This window comes from Cadophora gregata (assembly GCF_030347475.1).
Source record: "Cadophora gregata isolate MNR1 chromosome Unknown scaffold_4, whole genome shotgun sequence".
Taxonomy (NCBI): domain Eukaryota; kingdom Fungi; phylum Ascomycota; class Leotiomycetes; order Helotiales; family Ploettnerulaceae; genus Cadophora; species Cadophora gregata.
Genome location: NW_026695927.1, coordinates 1,856,618 through 1,873,887, shown reverse-complemented (window position 1 = coordinate 1,873,887; position 17,270 = coordinate 1,856,618). Strand labels below are relative to the sequence as shown.

At 46.7% G+C, this 17,270-nt stretch overlaps 8 protein-coding genes across 8 annotated transcripts; 5 read left to right on the top strand and 3 right to left on the bottom strand.

Moving 5' to 3' along the window:
* Positions 1 to 691: 691 nt before the first annotated feature.
* ONS95_010325 (uncharacterized protein) lies at positions 692 to 1,814 on the top strand (the record flags this gene model as incomplete). Its single annotated transcript, XM_058503912.1, has 4 exons — positions 692 to 719; positions 853 to 1,257; positions 1,319 to 1,408; positions 1,471 to 1,814. 4 exons carry the CDS (start codon positions 692 to 694, stop codon positions 1,812 to 1,814), a joined length of 867 nt encoding a protein of 288 aa, XP_058360625.1.
* A 356-nt stretch (positions 1,815 to 2,170) lies between these two features.
* Positions 2,171 to 3,535, bottom strand: ONS95_010324 (uncharacterized protein; the record flags this gene model as incomplete). Its single annotated transcript, XM_058503911.1, has 1 exon — positions 2,171 to 3,535. One exon carries the CDS (start codon positions 3,533 to 3,535, stop codon positions 2,171 to 2,173), a length of 1,365 nt encoding a protein of 454 aa, XP_058360624.1.
* Positions 3,536 to 5,087: 1,552 nt separating this feature from the next.
* Positions 5,088 to 9,406, bottom strand: ONS95_010323 (uncharacterized protein). The gene is made up of 6 exons (XM_058503910.1): positions 9,118 to 9,406; positions 7,569 to 8,792; positions 7,123 to 7,521; positions 6,337 to 7,025; positions 6,063 to 6,284; positions 5,088 to 6,011 (listed from the first exon to the last, which is right to left on the bottom strand). Exons 2-6 carry the CDS (start codon positions 7,825 to 7,827, stop codon positions 5,637 to 5,639), a joined length of 1,944 nt encoding a protein of 647 aa, XP_058360623.1. The 5' UTR covers positions 7,828 to 8,792; positions 9,118 to 9,406; the 3' UTR covers positions 5,088 to 5,636.
* Positions 9,407 to 9,865: 459 nt separating this feature from the next.
* Positions 9,866 to 10,582, top strand: ONS95_010322 (uncharacterized protein; the record flags this gene model as incomplete). The annotated part of the gene is made up of 4 exons (XM_058503909.1): positions 9,866 to 9,935; positions 9,991 to 10,135; positions 10,190 to 10,406; positions 10,457 to 10,582. The coding sequence occupies 4 exons, from the start codon at positions 9,866 to 9,868 to the stop codon at positions 10,580 to 10,582; spliced, it is 558 nt and encodes a 185-aa protein (XP_058360622.1).
* A 96-nt stretch (positions 10,583 to 10,678) lies between these two features.
* Positions 10,679 to 11,165, top strand: ONS95_010321 (uncharacterized protein; the record flags this gene model as incomplete). The annotated part of the gene is made up of 2 exons (XM_058503908.1): positions 10,679 to 10,789; positions 10,854 to 11,165. The coding sequence occupies 2 exons, from the start codon at positions 10,679 to 10,681 to the stop codon at positions 11,163 to 11,165; spliced, it is 423 nt and encodes a 140-aa protein (XP_058360621.1).
* Positions 11,166 to 11,698: 533 nt separating this feature from the next.
* Positions 11,699 to 14,134, bottom strand: ONS95_010320 (uncharacterized protein). Its single transcript, XM_058503907.1, has 6 exons — positions 14,123 to 14,134; positions 13,636 to 14,061; positions 12,986 to 13,588; positions 12,791 to 12,934; positions 12,496 to 12,740; positions 11,699 to 12,442 (listed from the first exon to the last, which is right to left on the bottom strand). The coding sequence occupies exons 2-6, from the start codon at positions 13,729 to 13,731 to the stop codon at positions 12,352 to 12,354; spliced, it is 1,179 nt and encodes a 392-aa protein (XP_058360620.1). The 5' UTR covers positions 13,732 to 14,061; positions 14,123 to 14,134; the 3' UTR covers positions 11,699 to 12,351.
* A 199-nt stretch (positions 14,135 to 14,333) lies between these two features.
* ONS95_010319 (uncharacterized protein) lies at positions 14,334 to 15,847 on the top strand. Its single transcript, XM_058503906.1, has 2 exons — positions 14,334 to 14,998; positions 15,048 to 15,847. Exons 1-2 carry the CDS (start codon positions 14,724 to 14,726, stop codon positions 15,574 to 15,576), a joined length of 804 nt encoding a protein of 267 aa, XP_058360619.1. The 5' UTR covers positions 14,334 to 14,723; the 3' UTR covers positions 15,577 to 15,847.
* A 502-nt stretch (positions 15,848 to 16,349) lies between these two features.
* On the top strand, positions 16,350 to 17,261 carry ONS95_010318 (uncharacterized protein; the record flags this gene model as incomplete). Its single annotated transcript, XM_058503905.1, has 4 exons — positions 16,350 to 16,558; positions 16,610 to 16,989; positions 17,040 to 17,173; positions 17,237 to 17,261. Exons 1-4 carry the CDS (start codon positions 16,441 to 16,443, stop codon positions 17,259 to 17,261), a joined length of 657 nt encoding a protein of 218 aa, XP_058360618.1. The 5' UTR covers positions 16,350 to 16,440.
* Positions 17,262 to 17,270: the final 9 nt, after the last annotated feature.

Genomic DNA, 17,270 nt, shown 5'->3' with positions numbered 1-17,270 from the left:
TAGCGTAGAAATAGATAGATGATTTAATGAACGCTACTTTAGTTTGCTTAAAGTTTGTGAATTCTGTGGGCATAATTGTCTCCTCAGAACATTGAATACCAGTAGGCACCAGTGTGCCGACTTCGTTTGAAATTTAGTAGTAGGTGATGTCATTCTTGCACTATTTTTTTGATTTCTGTTCCAAGGTGACAACACGAAATGGAGTTTTCTCTCTGCTGTGCCCTCTCCAGAACCGGACTTGACAAATCACATCCAACTCACCATTTAGCTCTACCAGTATATCAATTCATGTGGAAATACGAGAAGCAGAGATACAGAACTACACAGTGCCATTGTAAAGCATCAAATTTTACAAGTATCCACACCGCTGCTGATGGCATGGTACATGACGCTTGTCAAATTCACTCGTGACAAACTCAATATGTCGGTCGCCACGGCAAGGCACCACCTGCTACTGTGCTTCCACATTGTACTTATCACCTTTGTATTCAAAACGCTTTAGAGCAAATGCTCAAACGACGTTGAAAACATACCATATTGAGCACAACGTCGAAGCGCTACCATCTAGATCAACAACACATCTGTCAAATCATCTACACCTATTTTGTCGATCTCGATTATCTTTAGAATCCTCTGCTGACTCGACAAGTGAAACAGCCGCACGCATACTTCAACGTGCCCTCTCACAATCATGCCAACCTCTTTAGGACAAGCCATTCGTAAGTTCAGCTCTTCGTTTCGATCAACCGTGTTCTATGTGATCTCAATATTCCTTGTGCCACATCACGGAGGGCTTCAACAGTTTGAAGGAGTCTCGTGGTTTATTTTGGTCATTTTTTTGACATACAACAGCAAATCTCCTCCTCCGAGAGCACAGCACCATCTCCGCCCCCGTCCCAAATCCATACAATCTGAACTCCGCGTGGGCGGAAGCCGAAATCTGGATTTTCGGGCAGCTCCGTTCAGGAATGCATCCCGGCGCCATCAACAACCTTATTGCCAGATTGTCCAACCTCTTAAATCAAGGCGATCCCTATGCACACGATTTCTTAGAAGCCTGCAGGAGAATCCTCAAGAACCTTGCTAGGAATGGGCTCTTTCAGGAGTTACCGGGTCTTGAAGAGTATGAGAAGCTCGTGGAGGGAGGGAACTGGCCGTTGAAAAGAGTAACGTTCACGATTATGATGTGTAATCGTTATGCGGATAATGAGATGTTGAGAAGTTGTAGCCTGGATTCGTACACGGCGCAGATCTTAGGTACGGCCTTTGCGGTCCAGAATCTTGTTTTGAACATGAAACTAATAATCTTATGTCTTAGACAGGCCTCCTCCTATTGATCCAGAATCGAGAAGAATTCTCCAGCTCGAGGAAGAGAACGTCATCAAAGAGGTGGAGAATCATCGCAGGAGTAAGTAAGCACCTGAGCCCTCGCTCCAACCAAGACCTTGGCATCTAACAAGCCATCCTCAGTCACCGAACAGCGCCTGAGACGCTACACCGACATCCCAAAACCCTATTCCATAGGTTTGTACGGCGACAAAGATGTTTTCGATGGCCCCCTCCGACAAGTCAATCTTTTCTCCAGCGGCCCGACAGGCTTGAATCGTGGTAATATGGCATCTTACCTTGATAAAGGTGAGGTAGGAAGAGATCTGGCTTGGAAGAAATCGCTGCGAGACAGGAGTCCTTCACCTTCTCGACTAGTTCACCGAGCTATCGATGAGAACAGAGTGTTGAGAGGTGGCGGTTCTGTGGAGGAGCTCCCAGATCATGCGGAGTTGCTTGCTATTATGGATGATGATATGTTGATTTGAATAAGGATCACGGCTGAATTAGCTTGTTTGGTGTTTGGTATCGTTATGGGACCAGGCTGGGACAAGGCGAGACGAAGATTTCGTCACTGATTGTCACCATGTTTGGAAGATAGCGGTGATTGATTGACATGTACGGGGTGTTGGGAGATAAAACCATGGTTGGATATAAGGAGTGCTCTGTGTCGACAATGTAGGCGCATCTTGTAAGGAAATGGTCACAGTGGTCAAGTGTTCAAAAGAGTCGGTCAAACAACAGCGACATGGATATTAAAATTTAGTGGTGAAAAACAATGGACAAGTGACATCATTTCCTTGCAGATGTCCAGGTCGTGTCCATTCGCTGATTAATTGCAGATTCAAGTCTGTGATCCTATCAGTCTCCCTCGCGCATACACTTCAGTAAGGTTGCGATCATCACCACTCATCAAGAACTTCTCGAAAGTCATCCTCAAAGAATCCCCATCCTCAGTCATCGTGTTAACCGTGGCTCCCTTTTGCTTGCCAGTACTGACAACCAATGCATCGAATTGCTTCCCGACCTGGAAATTACCAATCTGCTCATCCAAACAACAGACTCTCGCTCCTCCAAGCGTTGCGATATAGAAGCATTCTTCCAAGGACAGACTTGGATCCTTCCCCTTCGTCATTAACTCCTTCGCGTTCGAAACGATGAAAGCTTGGCGCATGGCATCCAAGATACTCGACGAGAATCCGCCACCACTGTCTGTTCCCAACCCCACCTTGATGCCTCTACGCAGAAACTCCCTGATGGGAGCTGCCATAAATCCTCCACCGACAGTCGTGTTCGCAATAGGACAGTGTGCGATTCCACAATCTAGCTCTTGCAGCTTTTCCATCTCGTAATCTGTCATGTGCGTACAATGAGCAAGGATGGATCTGCGCGTAAGGAGTCCGAAATGTTCGTACAAATCTGCTTCATTCTTAAATTCGGGGAAGAGACCAAGTGTCGAGTTGATCTCCTGTTCGGCCTCATTGAAGTGTGTCTGAATTGGCAGATCCGGGTTCCGATTTGCGATTTTCCCCAAGCCTGTCAGCAGGTCGTTATTGCAGCAGATGGCGAATCGTGGAGTCAGAATTGGAGTGACAAATTCTGCTTTAGGGTCGATAGACCGGATATGAGCGATGCATTCCTCAGTAACGCGCAGAGACTCATGAGTATCAGAATCTCGGTAGTATTCTGGAGCATTTCTGTCCATGTTGCACTTCCCAACAAAAGCCCGTTGTCCCTTGGCCAAGCAGATCTCAGCTAAGATCTTGGTCGCTTCTCCATGCAACGATCCGTAATAGGACACAGTGGTAATGCCTTGCTGGATGAACCCTTCCACACAGTCTGTGTAAATCCGTCTTGCATACTCTGGATCTTTGAACTTGGCTTCGTTGGGAAACGTGACTTGATCGAGCCATTCCAAGATATGTAGACCGCGACCGAGTCCACGCATGGCCCATTGCGGTGCATGGTTGTGGGTATCGACGAACCCCGGGATGAGAAACTCGCCTCGTGAGAGACGCCTGAGTGGGACATCGCCTAGTTTTAGGCTGGAGAAGGCAATCTCGACTTGGTCTGCTGGCACAGCTTTCTGTAAGGTGATTATTCTGCCATCTTGAACCACCACGAGCGCATGATCGATAATCTCAACCTCGTTCGGCGAGAGGGAGTGTATGACAGGTCCGTAGAAGGCGAGCGAGGTGGTCATGGTCATGTTTGAAACAAGGCAAGCTGGGTAAGGTTATTCAGGTACGATCGATTAGGATTCGACTTTCAATCTTGGTGGCCTACTTACTTTCAGTGTGGCCCAAGTTCAATGCCCTCGGATTCAGCCGTTTCTTCATCTCGTTGTCAATTTTGTCGGTCATGCACCGAACCCATTCTTGGGTCGCAAGGACCTACGTGAATGGCACGAGTCGGGAGCATCGGGAGCACCACCAGGCACCGTGGAGCTCGGTTGAGTGCCGGCGAGACGAGATTCCTTGGCATTGCAGTACAATACTGTACTGTACTGTAAACCTAGATACCCACCCTGCCACCCCTTTACAGTCGCTTAAATCATTGTTTACTTTCTTTCCAAAAGCACAATTATCTCCAAACCAAGTAAAATGTCGTTCGATTCTCTCGACGAATTGACCAATGCGAAATAGTCTTCTGCAACTCCAGGAGAAGTCCTGCCACCGGACGATGGCGGGACTTGATCATGTGAGCTGTCAGGGTTGGTGGAATTCCGCAAGCTCAAGGTGAGTCAGGCACGAAGAAGGAACGGAGTCTTTCTTGAATGTCACAACATATATTCCCATCAATGCAGACCATTTGTAGCTCCGATCTCTTAATAACACACAACCACAATCACATTTCAAGTTTAACTTAGCCATCATCCAAATACCATACCATGCCAATTCTCACACGAACCTCTCCCCTCTTTCTGCTAACTTCGTAACCTCGCTCCCCGTCGCCAGCGCACCTCTTCTCGCAACTTATTTCTACTACCGACCGCTGCCACTCAATTCTCCTCGCAAAGTCACCACCAAAAGGATCCTCTCAGCATCATGCAAATCCAAAACCACATCCAGATCCTTCTCCATCGTCAATCCACGAAACCACGTCACAGTCCCAGATTCGATATCCATTCATCTTCTGAAATCCGAAATTGGCGACTTTACCGATGAAGAGATCCTCGCTAGATTTCTGAAGGGCTTTTTTAGTGGATGGAGTTTCCTGCCGGAAAGGACATTGTTTGGCGCCTTGGGATTGGTAGGGAGGAGGTTTAGTCCAGTCGGGTTTACTGGTAAGTTCACTCCTTGTTGTCTTATTGAACAACCAAGATTGATGAATATCAGATGTCCCAACACATGGCCCGCAGCTTACCTCGCCGCGTGAGTTGAGCACAACGAAGCTTCCTGAGAAGTACTCCAGGCTTTTCCATGGCAACTTCATGGTTCTGGATATCAGCATCAATGACCAAGGCTCTAAGGGTCTATCTGATGGTACGTTTAAGAACGTTCCGACTAGTTTCATTGATGTTGCATTTGGAGACGATCGAAAAGGCTTTGCTGGGCTTCATCGGTTGGAAGTCTCACGGAATGAGAATTTAGAGCAGGCTGAAGTGACATTTTGCTATTCGAGCATTGCGTGCAATCCTACAAGGAATGCGTTACCATTCCCGATGTTTGTGTTTGCTTTCCATTGGTGGTATGGAATGTGCTTGTTTAGAGATGGGGTAAAGATGGTGCTAAGCAGATGAATACAAGGGAAGGTCTGGTACGCAAAGTCTCTTCTGTTTTGTGTATTATTATACTTTATCATCTGTATATACCACTCTACTCCTAATCATACATTTGATTATAGAAGTTGCATTCTATATCACTCTTCCTGGCAAATATTCTCATCCAGCCTACAGACTAGCAGCGAGCAACATCGAAGCAATAACCATGACCAAACTCTCAGGTCTCAACATGGAAGCACTGGACTCATCTGACGGCGTAGAAGCAGGAGGGTTAGTTCCAGTGGGATCGGGCGTTGTAGTTGACTCAGTGCCATTTCCAGATGACGGGTGGCCAGTCGATCCTTCAACACAAAGACTGGAGTTAGTCCACAAAGCATCAGCAGCTCTCTGCCATAGAACAGAATAGTCCGCCAACATCTCCGCTGTGTAGAAAATTCGACAGTCTGCAGCTTTATAGATAAACTGAAGTGGCACGTCTTGTGCATCTTCACGGACTTGATCACGCAGATTGATAGTGATGCCGGACAGTGGGACGTTTATTGGTGGCGCGAAAGGTGAAGGCATTGTTGATGGGTCAACCGAGGTATTAAAAAGCAGAGTAACGTTGACGGTGGCACCAATCCCGTCGGCGCTGTATCGGAGCGCTCCTCTTGTTCCTGGAATTCAAGTTAGATGATCTGCCTTCAAAGTCAGATGCCATGCTCCTATTACCTGCAACACCTTGCATTGGACCAGTCTCGGGTAGACCGCCAACAACAACAGACTTGACTCCTTGATGAGTTTTCATTTGCTCGGCAAAGACAGAACAAGTAGAGCCACAGAAGCCATCAGTGAGCATGAGGATATCTTCAGGAGCAAAGTATTGTGGGGCAACGTTGCTCTCAGTGGCGTATCCAGACACGACGATGCCGTTTCCTGACTGAATCTCCGAATTGGCGGCATCACTCAAGTTGAAACGTTCCTAGATTCCATTCAGCTAAAATATTTGGGCGAGCAACAGGTCTATGCTTACGGTGGCAGTGAAGAAGTCTCCATGTGATGGATATGGACCATAGTAATCTGCCCAGTCCGAGAAATCGCGACCGTCCATGTCGACGGAATTTCCGAAATAGAATGGAGAACCGACCAGCAGTTGTTCTGCATTAATCAGTGACCCGAGTGTGGTTCCGATAGTATTCAAAGCCGAATGAGCTCTCAGCCGACTGCCAATGAAGGGCTCATCCGAGGGAAATAACTGCTCAGGTCAGCTTTGTGCAGTTTAAATATGTTTTAGAAAGTTCCCATGCCTGCTTGAACAGATCGATACCGAGGAGAACCAGTCCACCACCATTCCCTTGAAGATCTATTACTAGTTTCTTCATGCCGGCATCCTTTGACTTTTCCAAAAATTCAGCCACGGCGTCCTGAGCAGTTTCTGCAAACTCGGCTTGCATCAAGAAACTCGTGATACTCAGTACAGCAATCGAAGTTTCATTCAAGAAATATCCGGAGACAAATCCGCCGTACCCAAGACCCTTCTGTACGACTACCGGCGTTGGGTATGGTGCGCCAATCTCTGGTAGGGTGTCGCTCAGTTCGGTCTCGCTGATAGGTCGAGGAGGAGTTGGTGGTTGCGGTGCGACGAACGCCTGATACAAATCTTCTCCACTCGTGACTCCTGTCAAGTTCTGCTGAGCTATCGATGTCCAGTTCCCAGAGGTACTAGTGCCATTCGCGAAAGTCAGATTCATGGTATCATGCCCAAGGTAGTCAAAACCAAGGCCTAGGGGTGTTGACTGGACCAAGTTGTTGCCCAGATATCTCGCAGCGTTGAAAAGTACACTATTGTAATCGGCATGTGGCTCGATGGTTCCGGTTGCGTGATTTCTGGCATAGTCTGCAAGGAAAGCTTCTGCAGACTGCCCATCAATATCAGTCACCGGTGATGGAGACCATGAGAGGGTTGCAGAAGAAGTCGCGACCAATTCGAAGTCACCTGTGCCGTATGTTAGTATTTGTCACTATATGTCAAATCGTTACGCTCAACCCAATAATCAACAGCTGGGATGCTTGAAAGGGTTGATAATACTTACGGTAGACGTATATCTGAGGGAGCTGGCTTCCATCCGAAGAGACGGATACGAACTCGAAAGGACTTCTAAAGATAAACAAGCTGTACAGAGGGGTTTGCAGTGCAAGGTGTCCTTCATGCGCACCATGTAAGAGATTACGAATTGCCAATTCGAATTCATATTGATTGCCGAAGGCATTGTTAGAAATTTGAGAAGTGATGTTCTCCAGACCTCCAATCAGATCCACAGCTGGCTGCTTGTAGGATTCTGGAGGATCTTTCAACCACGCAAGAGTACTCAAGAACTCGAGATATGGTTTGTAGTATTGAATCAGGCTTGTCGCTGCATCCTTGTCGAGTGGTACGGACGTCAGACATTCGTAGGCCAGAGCAGGTGCCAAAGGTGGAACGTCCCTCAATGCTGGGTAATTCAGCAAGTGAGAATGAGACCTCGATCCTGTCACTTACTAGCACTAGAATTGGCTTCAAATGTGCTCTCATGTAACGAAGCTATTGCAGCACATCCATCCCGAGGAACCAAGCTCGGTACTGCAGTCGATGATGCAGTCACAACAGAAGATGGGGCAATTGATGTGACGAATGTCGATTGAGCAACAGCTCCGGCGGCAATGCCGAGTTGAAGCAGAGGAATAGCCGCGCGCATTCTTGTGATTGGAATATTTGTTGTCCTCTGAATCAGAGTATTCTGGTTGAGGACTTCGGTCATTTATACGAGGAAAAAGACCATGCCAATGTTGTTGTGTCAAGCCAACTGCGCTTGCCACCATTGTGCATCTGTGCCAACAATGCCAATATCTTGACGGCCCGCAATAGGCCGATCACTTCTGGAGACGAAGCGATTCCAGCCCTAGTTCACTTGGCATTGGCAGGCTGCCTTGTGCCTGAATTTGCTCACTACCGAGAACAAGTTGTGGTTCTTGGAAATCGGTCTTCGGCTTCTCTGGACCGAGTCATCTTACGTCAACGGCACCTCGTACCATAGTTATGGGAGTATTGCATGTAACTGTAGAGCTGGATACGGGGTGGAAATCGAGAAAGGCTTGGGTACCAAGTTGACAGGAATGGAATGAGACTAGTTGTTTTCCAGTATTCCGAGTAAGTCTTGTATCCCAACCATCGGTAGCAGCGCTAAGCATGAGGGTAATCGACAAGGCTGATAGACAATGACCGTCATTGTGCATTCGTTCTCGCCCGGGTAAATCTGATGTTTGTAATTTGGAATTTGCCTTGGAACAACAGAGAATATGACACCAGACTGGAGTTTCTGGCACCAAAATGACCCGGAAATTCCAGAGTCCATTTCGATGACAGAAATCGGATCGGAGACATCATAGCGAAAGCCGAAAGACAGCAACCGAAACAAGACTCACCGGCCGTGGAGCAAAAAATCCGTACTCGATCCCGCGTTAGGATTTCGAGCTTAATGTGAACTTCATTTGTCTTCCCAAATAGACTTTGGTGAAGTGCCGGTCTTCAATTGTTGAATTGATCATCATGAACAGCGCTGACATGACAATACCCAAAAAAAGAAAACCGCTCTTCATCGAAAGAGTCGACGCAACTGAATGCTGTAAATGCCACTAGAGCTCCAGAGATATCAACTGTGATAACTTGTGACAAATACTCATCCAGAGGCTGAGTATCCAAGATAGTTCGTCGTGTCTCTGCCCGCTAGCAACAATTGATCACAAGCTCAAACAACCGCCAGAAGAAGAAAAAAAGGGTTCAAGGAGTTCGGAGGTTGAAACATTTGACGAATTTGGAGCTCTCATTGAGATACTGGTCCTTTACAAACCTCCGGGGGCCCAGATACAGCTGCCACTGCAGCTGCTTGACTGTCACATGCCATCCCAGGACCAAAATCGAGGACTCATTTCCAAGATTGACCAATACTCCGCGAGCTGCTCATTCAGACCAGTTGAGTCAAAAACCCGGCCTGTGAACTGAAATCTCAACTCAAACATGTGATGATAGAATGATAAGGAGACTGGACTACCTTTGCAGTATTCCATCCGTTTCCGCTTGCTCCGCGATGGTATCGCTGTGAGTCGGAAAGCATCGAAAGGAAAGGCTCGCCCCATACTGGAGCAAAAGGTGGGTCGGAAAACGAGTCGCAGCGGAGGAGGAGGCTCAGAAGATCAGCGCTGGGCAAGATTGGGTCTCTCTCTTCTTGCTTTTTGTTCATGAATAGAATCATCCCCTAATGATCATTTTGGATTGACGTCTAGGTACGGTCTGCTATTTTGAAAGACCGAGATTTAGTGGAATATAAGGGAGACCGGGCCCGAGAAGTTCGCCATTGACACTAACTTGGGCTAGGCAGGGGCTGAACCTTCAGGCATGGCTTACCTAAAACTCGTACCAGCCAACCACTGTATGCTCTAATTTTTCATGTGCGGATTGAATACCGAAACGAGAAGATTGTCAGCATTTAGAAGATGCAGCGCTCAGCCTTGCCAGCTGCCACTGTGCCAGCGTTTTGACACCGACCTGGATTTCCGGGTCAAGGAATGTTATCTGTCGATCATGCTGCTTCATTGGCCAGAGATTTGAGAGGATCCTCCAGAGATGGTCCCAGACAAAAGCTTGCTTGGAACAAGCTGCATCTCGTAATGAGCTTGTAGATATATATATACTCTTCTACTATTCACTGGTGATTCGACTCTTCAAACTCTCAATCTTCGATTTCTTTATACATAAATCGACTTTTCTCACTCAAATCTCTTCCCTCAATAAAAGAAAACATGGGCATCTTTCGCGACGATGTCTCCAAACACAACCACACATGTCCAACGCCACAATTCAGCGACATTGGTAGGAACTTCGATTACTTTCCTCGTCTAGCTTTCATGCTGAATCATTAATCTAGAGCAAGTGTCTGTCGCTGGTAACCTCACATTTCATCAACTGATAGTGATCATATCGGGAGCGTCACTTGCATTCTCCTGTGTAGTGTCGTTCACCTTGATCTTCAGGCATGCGACGCATTACTCAATTCCAAAAGAACAAAAGCAGTAAGTGGTACATTTTTAATTGATTCTGTAACATTTGAACTGACATCGAGTTAGAATTATTCGAATTGTCTTCATGATACCAGTTTTCGCCCTATGCTCTTTCTTGTCAGTGGTTGCCAATGATGCAGCACTGTACGTCAAACCAATCGATGATTTATACGAAGCTTTCGCCTTGGCAACTTTCTTCCTCTTGCTTTGCGCATTTGTTGAAGAGAATGATGTCGAACGGCAAGCATTCTTCACAGCATCTGGTACCATGAAACAATATACGGTAGGATCACCCCCTCTGTCACCGCGTCAGGCTTCTCACCAGGTTCCTAGGCTGCCACATTTGGGGCTTTTCAATTTCCTCTCTTGATGCTTATTCTCCTCGTTGTCACTGAGATTACCGAGGCTGCTGGATTATACTGTGCCACATCCAACAAGCCGTATTTTGCACACATCTAGGTGAGTTTGGACATATCACAATAACTAGCCAGCAGGCACATCACTGACTTCGTTCAGGTTACAATTGTGACCCTTGTCAGCACCATTGTTGCAATTATGTCCATCCTAAAATTCTACAAAGCTCTCAAGCCAAAAATACATCACCGAAAGCCACTCTCCAAGCTCATCGCTTTCAAAGGAATCGTTTTTCTGAACTTCATCCAAAACGTAAGTTGCCATCGTCCGCCCACCCCAATTCCACCAATCATCCAACGATCTGAAGCCTACCAAGCACTACACTTTCCACGATCTCAGCATTGGTATTCCAAATCTTCTACTGAGTCTCGAGATGGTCGTTTTCTCACTCCTCTTCCTCTACATTTACCGGACGGGGGAGTATTGTCTCAAAAAAGGAGCTGCTACAGTGCCCCTTGGTCATGGCGGATATCATGGTGGCTTTCTTGGGGTAGGAGCATATGTAGAGGCTCTGAATATATCCGACGTCCTGCGAGGAATTGCTGGCGTACCTGCCGCTTTCCGTAATCGGAGGAGTGAAGGAAAGAATCAGGACTACTGGCCTACTGAATCGCTGGTAAGATATTGAGCAATGGCTTGAGGTTGAGTACTTACTTAGCAATTCAAGCAGTATAAAAGCTTTGGGTTAGTCAATCAAACAGCGCGAGGATATCATGTGCCTGAGGAGAATCTGCCATATGGAAATGGACATTGAGTTGGCCGTGTTTGCTGCCTTAGAACATTTTAAGCACTGTTAACGTTCAAATGTTTTCAATAGAGCTTGTTATTATCTGCGGTATTTGTCTCTTGAATGCGCGAGCAGATTGAAGCATGAGGATGGGTTTCCAATCCCACTTCAAAGTTGAAGGATCAACATACAACATTTCAATAATGCATTTTTCTCTCCTTTCCAGAACATGATTGACAGCGTATGTTACGGAATTGACTCTCCTGTTCCCGCATCCCAATGTCCAGTTTTGATGACTGACAGCCTGCGCCCCACTGCACTGGCAGTTGGAACGTTGGTGGACATTCCCGTCCTCATTCAGGGGCTACCGCTGAATCTTACTGTAGCGAGCGAGCATGACAGTAAGGTATTGCGCTGTAAAAATCAGAGGCTGGGCCCTAAATTAGCAGACTCGGCATAATGCATAATTCTACGCATCTTAGAATCTATTCTTCCATATTCGTTAAACACCTAGATAGAAGATGTTTGATTCTACCTATGTCTGGTAAGCAGACTACACAGTGAGCCTTACAAGAGGCGGCGGACTACTGAAATCTGTTTTCGCGCCGTTTCTGCGGACTCTTGGAGAGCTGGAGATATTCACAGATTTTCAATCATTACTAACGAACTAATTTGGTTTGTCTCCGTATTGAAAACGCCCTCCACCAGGTCAGGCTTCCATAACAAATGCTCTTGCCTTTTCATCACGCTATGAGCGAGGGGAGCTGCCTGTCGAATCCCCATTACATTTGTAATCCATCGAAGTCGACCAGCGACCCAGCTCCGCATAAGATCTGAAATCACCCCAGATTCTCCGACAGTATATAGAGGCCAAAGTGATAGATTGCCGTTGACACACTTTGGGGGTTGGCCACTCAAACCGGTGATGTCAGAGCTGTAGCCAAGGAAATACGGAACACTGGCGCAAATGTCACTGCAGAGTTGAAGAAGAGTAGTTGTCGAAGTGAGGATCTGGTTTTGGTCGTAGCAGTGGTGATTCCAGAGCAGATCTGATGATGGGCTTCTTTGGTACATGTTCTTGAGTTGATCAAGCATCAACCCATTCACGAGGATCCGTGCACTTCTGTAGTTGTTCCATATTGCCGCGATCCAGATTGATGGGTAGACGTGATAATAGTCTGAAAAGACATCGTCAACTCCTTTGTTTAGTGTCATTGAATGGTAGATGTACTGCACGGGACACGTCCTTGCCCACATCTCGTATTCCGCATCCAAAGCACAGGCTGTGGAGACGATCCGGTCTGGATCACTGTAGTCTCGAAACGAATGCATAGATGCACGAAGGTTACAGTATCTGATTGTGAGATTTGAAAGTGTTGTTGCAGCAGCTTGTTCGGCTGTCTCGAAATCCAGGTCTTGGGACCACTCGCTGATAATAGCGGGGACTTTGGCATGCCTTAGCAAGCAGTTGGTGATCTATCAAAGGTCAAATTACCTTGGAATGACTAGCAGAAGAAGTCACTTACAAGCTGTGTCCTCAGATAGACGAATAAATTGTAGCCAACAGGCGTGCTGAGGAGCTCCTTACCCCGAACTTGCAGCAATGCCAAAGCCCCAGTAATGTGTCTGGTCCAAGTATCCATGGATTGCCTATTATTGCATGTGTTTGTCTACGTATTATCACGTTAGCTAAGCAAAGATTCATGCCAAGAAGTACATGCCTCATAAAGACCAAGTAACATGATTGCAGCCATTGTCTGGTCCGATCTCGCTCCTTCGATAGTTCGCAGTTGTGAGCTGATTGTCAACAGCGCCGAGTTGTATTTGGCAGAAGCAAATGCCAATATACTAGGGGCTCCCCAGAAATGAGCAAGACCAACCAATCCCAAAGCAGATACTGAGTCTGCCAAACCGTCTTTAACATCTTCCTGTTCATATATCTCCAACAGGTACTGGAAGTTTCCTCGGAAACTGAAATCCTGCTGGAAGACATAATTTTGGAAAAAGAAACATGTGGCTTGCTCGCCAGGAGAAGTTCCCAATCCTAGACACATTACTGGTAACGTCTGGCAGTTTGTCGTTGAGGAAGGTTGTGGGCTTCGGTCAGAGCCGGTGATTATGAGAGCCCCGGTACTGTCTGCTGCGGTTGGCGTCATATTTCCAAGGCGTTCTTTCTTTGGGAATTGTGAGATCTTCAATCGGTGTCGTCTGGACTTCAGATCCCCTGACTCATCCCGGAAAATCATGTCTGATGGGTCTCGATATCCATTGCAGGTTCTTCCTGCCCGGATGCATTGGGAACAAGCTGGTCGTCTGGTGTCACACTGAGAAGGTCAGCATGCAATGCTCATTCAATTGTAGCCTCATTCACTTTTGTTCTTCTAAGTCTGCACTCTCCACAAGCCTTACTGGGTTTGCCACAGTAAACCATAATGCATTGATTGTAGTTGAGTCGATTGATGGGCATTCAAGGCAGGGTTGCGGGTTCATTTGCGAGCTAGTGAATTATACCTCACGAGAGTTGAGCAAGGAAAATGGCGTTTGTTGCGCAAGAAAATGTAGACTACGAGAAGGTAAAAGATTCCGTGAGAAGAATATAAATTATTATATATCTCTCAATAGCGATTACAATGCCGGTAATCGGTGTTCATAGCTAGATTGGGAACTACAGCAGCTCGCCGCGGAGTCTCCGGCCCTAGCCTACCCGCTTCTCAGGAGACGGCTCCAACAACGATCGTCGTCAGTGAAAGCTTATTCGAGATTTTGATCGGATGGATGCACAAATAATATGACGTGCCTGTTCGCAGTAAGAAAGCTTCCACTCTTGTGACGAGGAGATTTCTGAGTAATCGGCTTACAACCAAGGGCCTAGCCGCTTTGAGAAGTGGTTGAGTAGCGTCGTGTCTTCGGGACACGAAACGAATGCATGCCGTTTTACCCATCGCATCCAAAAACCTTTCTGAGAACGGGCTGCCTAGAAAGTTGCTCTATTGGAGCCCGTTCGGTCCAATACTCGTGGCCTACCAATTGTCTATAGAATGCTGTTGGAAACAAGCTTTTCTCAGCCGACTTTAGTCGTCCCCAGCTTGCTTATTTTTAATTGCCTTATCCGCCGTCAAAATTGAGAACTCATCATACAATTTTCTCAGATAGGTGTTCGTTAAGTAACAGCTCCGATGCTGTAGATTACGACTCAGCTATTTACCAACTCGACCAAAGTTTTGTATGAGGTAACTGCTGATTAAATAAATCAGTGAAGCATGCGAATCAATGCTTCCCATTCGCAATATTTTATTATAAGAGCACCATGCTCTTCGATTGCTACTCATCCTCTCATGTCATATCTGCTACAAAATCTCCTGGTGTCTTTATTGTACTCTCTCTGTTCGTAAAGAATTCATCATCACGTTTCGAAACTTTCCTCATCGATATTCAACACAGCAGATCAAAGGCGGGATCATGGTCCACACCGAAGAAGCCATCGCCTATGCTGAAATCTGTGTTTATGTTCCAGTCTTTCTACTTACTTTGATTGTAGTCTTCCGCCATGGCTTCAAGAAGCAGCTTGGCTGGATATATCTCGCCATCTTCTGTGTTATTCGTATCGCAGGTGCCGGATTCAAGATTCAGGAGGCAAAGTCTCCTAACAAAACCAATACTGAGTGGGCTGGGATTCTTCAGTCCGTCGGACTGAGTCCCTTGCTGATGGCAAGTCTGGGTCTTCTAAAACGAGTGTATGTTGCCTCGTAGCCTTTATGAGGAGCTCGCTAACATTGATTTCAGCACCGATGAAGTATCCGACCATGTTCGAGCACAGAATAACCATTTCGCTGGAACCGGCGGGATCGTAGAACTCGTCACGAAGCGTGCCACAGCCAGCTCTCGTCGAAGCCGTATCATCCAGGTTATGCAGTTACCAACGATAATCGCCCTGATTCTCTGTATCGCGGGCGGAACCGACCAAGCGGGCTCAAGTCCATCCGAGGTCAAGACTGGAAAGAAAGACACCAAGATCGGCATCATCATCTTTTTGTTTGTGTATCTTCTTCTAAGCTCTCTCGTCGTCATTACAATGAAGGACATCGGGAAAGCCATGAAAGGAGAGACACGCATCTATTTTGCTGTTGTCTGTGCGCTTCCATGGCTCGCTGTCCGTCTTCTCTGGAGTCTCCTGTCTGCTTTCTCTCACAATCCGGACTTCTCTTTGACCAGAAATAAGAAACCGTTGATTCAGCTGTTCATGGCAGTTGTAGAAGAATTTGTCATTGTCTGCATGTACACTCTTGCTGGCCTCACAGCTCAGCAGCACTGAAGTCGGAGCGTATTCTACAGTAGCAGCGAGTATTACTTGGTGTTAATAGATGAGGAACGGTGGATGGTGGGGGGAAGGGGCTTGACGGTACGATTAGGGGTTTCGAGCTTGTTGGGCAGTTGGAGTGCTGAATTAGGATATGATGGCATGTGAAACTAAACCGCTTCGATAAGGAGAACTTCCAACCTTCACGAAAGGAGAGTAGGCCATTTCATAGTTTGTTTGGAGAACCAGACAAGGAGCGCTGTAGTCAATATCCTAACTAGACTACACTACTTAAGAATGTATTTTGTTCGCCGAATCTTTGATTATTTGATTGTTCATATTTGAAGATGATTCGATGAATCCCTTCGCGCAGCTAGAAGGTAGTCAAGTCTTCTAACGAACAAGTTTCATATGTTGAGGTACCTCATCCCGGGAAGCATGCAGGTAAGGCTCTGTTCTGTTCTGCTCGAGATAGAAAGTAAATCCACATCAGGTATGGAATCACGGCAGGAAGACTAGTCACACCCTTTCAAACCTCGGCACCGGTTCGTCGAGCATCTATCAATTCTATCTATGGCAAACTGTGTTGGTCAGCTCATACAGAGGACTGTTTCCGGCTTACTGCTAGTCCCAATGGATATTCCAGGACGTAGCGCCCTCCAACTTCGCTTGCTGCATCAAAATACCCACTCACGCCACAAGCCAGCTAGAAGCGATATTTCTGAATTGTGCTTGTTTCATCGCCCTCCGCTCCCAAAGGGCAAAATGCAATCAGCGGTACCCCACTGCCAAGATCCAGGGTTTTCCCATCTTACGTGGGACTACCTCAAACCTGCAAAGCTGCAAAGCTTCTCATGCATAAACCCCATTTCAACAGCAATGGTCATCGTCAGCCTCCTTACAGCTGGAGTTGGCCTCGCCCTCGATGCCTACGCTGAACGGCGGTCGGCAAGGGATCAAAGAAGGAATGCAAATACTGCGCAGCTTGTCCAACAAAGTCAGTCACAGTCCTTGGGGAATCTTGAGACCTTATTCATATCTTCAATAGGTCATGCAGCGTCGTCGAACTCGGCGGAGAAGAAAGATGAGGTCAATGCTCTCAGTGAGCTGCAAGATTATGCGGATTTTCAGAAATCACTTTCTGATAGAATAATGGGCGGCCTTATTCGCAAAGAAGCTTCGATGGATGACGGGCTTCTCCGACAACTATCGTACACAGATGATTGTCCGAGCTTGTTGTATCCAAAATATGGCTCTAGATCACAGCCTATGTCAGGTACATTGCCATGTCCTGTGGTTATCCCACAGTGCAACGGTAATTATAATGAACGTGGTTGGCCAAGAGCCTTTGTTTCTTCCTTAATGGACAGCGGGGTTGATCAACAGGCTTTTTTGGCTTTCATAGATTCCTTCAACGAGTCACTAAGAGTAAGGGATAAACAAAAATGGTATTCGGTTTGAGCTGATCAGATTACCAGTTGTCGCCTCTACTGTTTGTCGTCAATATTGCTGCGTTGACTTCTGGCATTGATTTGGAAAACTCGTATTTTGGTCTGTCAACAGTCATTGCCACGGCGGTGCGACTCGCGAAGAGTGCCAAATCCGACACTTCGTAAGTTGATACCTTCCTTCATTCTTATAATTTATAGACACTAACTGACCAATCCACAGGCAGAACAAGTCATTACCCAGGCGAATGATAAGCTGTT

Bases quoted from the DNA above. Each gene is read 5' to 3' on its own strand.
- ONS95_010323 (XM_058503910.1), bottom strand. From the start codon at position 7,827: ATGACCGAAGTCCTCAACCAGAATACTCTGATTCAGAGGACAACAAAT. The intron at 7,522-7,568 runs GTAAGTGACAGG...TGAATTACCCAG, and splicing joins TGAAGCCAATTCTAGTGCTA to CATTGAGGGACGTTCCACCT. The intron at 7,026-7,122 runs GTAAGTATTATC...CATACGGCACAG, and splicing joins CCCTCAGATATACGTCTACC to GTGACTTCGAATTGGTCGCG.
- ONS95_010320 (XM_058503907.1), bottom strand. From the start codon at position 13,731: ATGCCCATCAATCGACTCAACTACAATCAATGCATTATGGTTTACTGT. The intron at 12,935-12,985 runs GCATGTACTTCT...GATAATACGTAG, and splicing joins TGTTACTTGGTCTTTATGAG to ACAAACACATGCAATAATAG. The intron at 12,741-12,790 runs GTAAGTGACTTC...GACCTTTGATAG, and splicing joins TCTATCTGAGGACACAGCTT to ATCACCAACTGCTTGCTAAG.
- ONS95_010319 (XM_058503906.1), top strand. From the start codon at position 14,724: ATGGTCCACACCGAAGAAGCCATCGCCTATGCTGAAATCTGTGTTTAT. The intron at 14,999-15,047 runs GTATGTTGCCTC...CATTGATTTCAG, and splicing joins CTGGGTCTTCTAAAACGAGT to CACCGATGAAGTATCCGACC.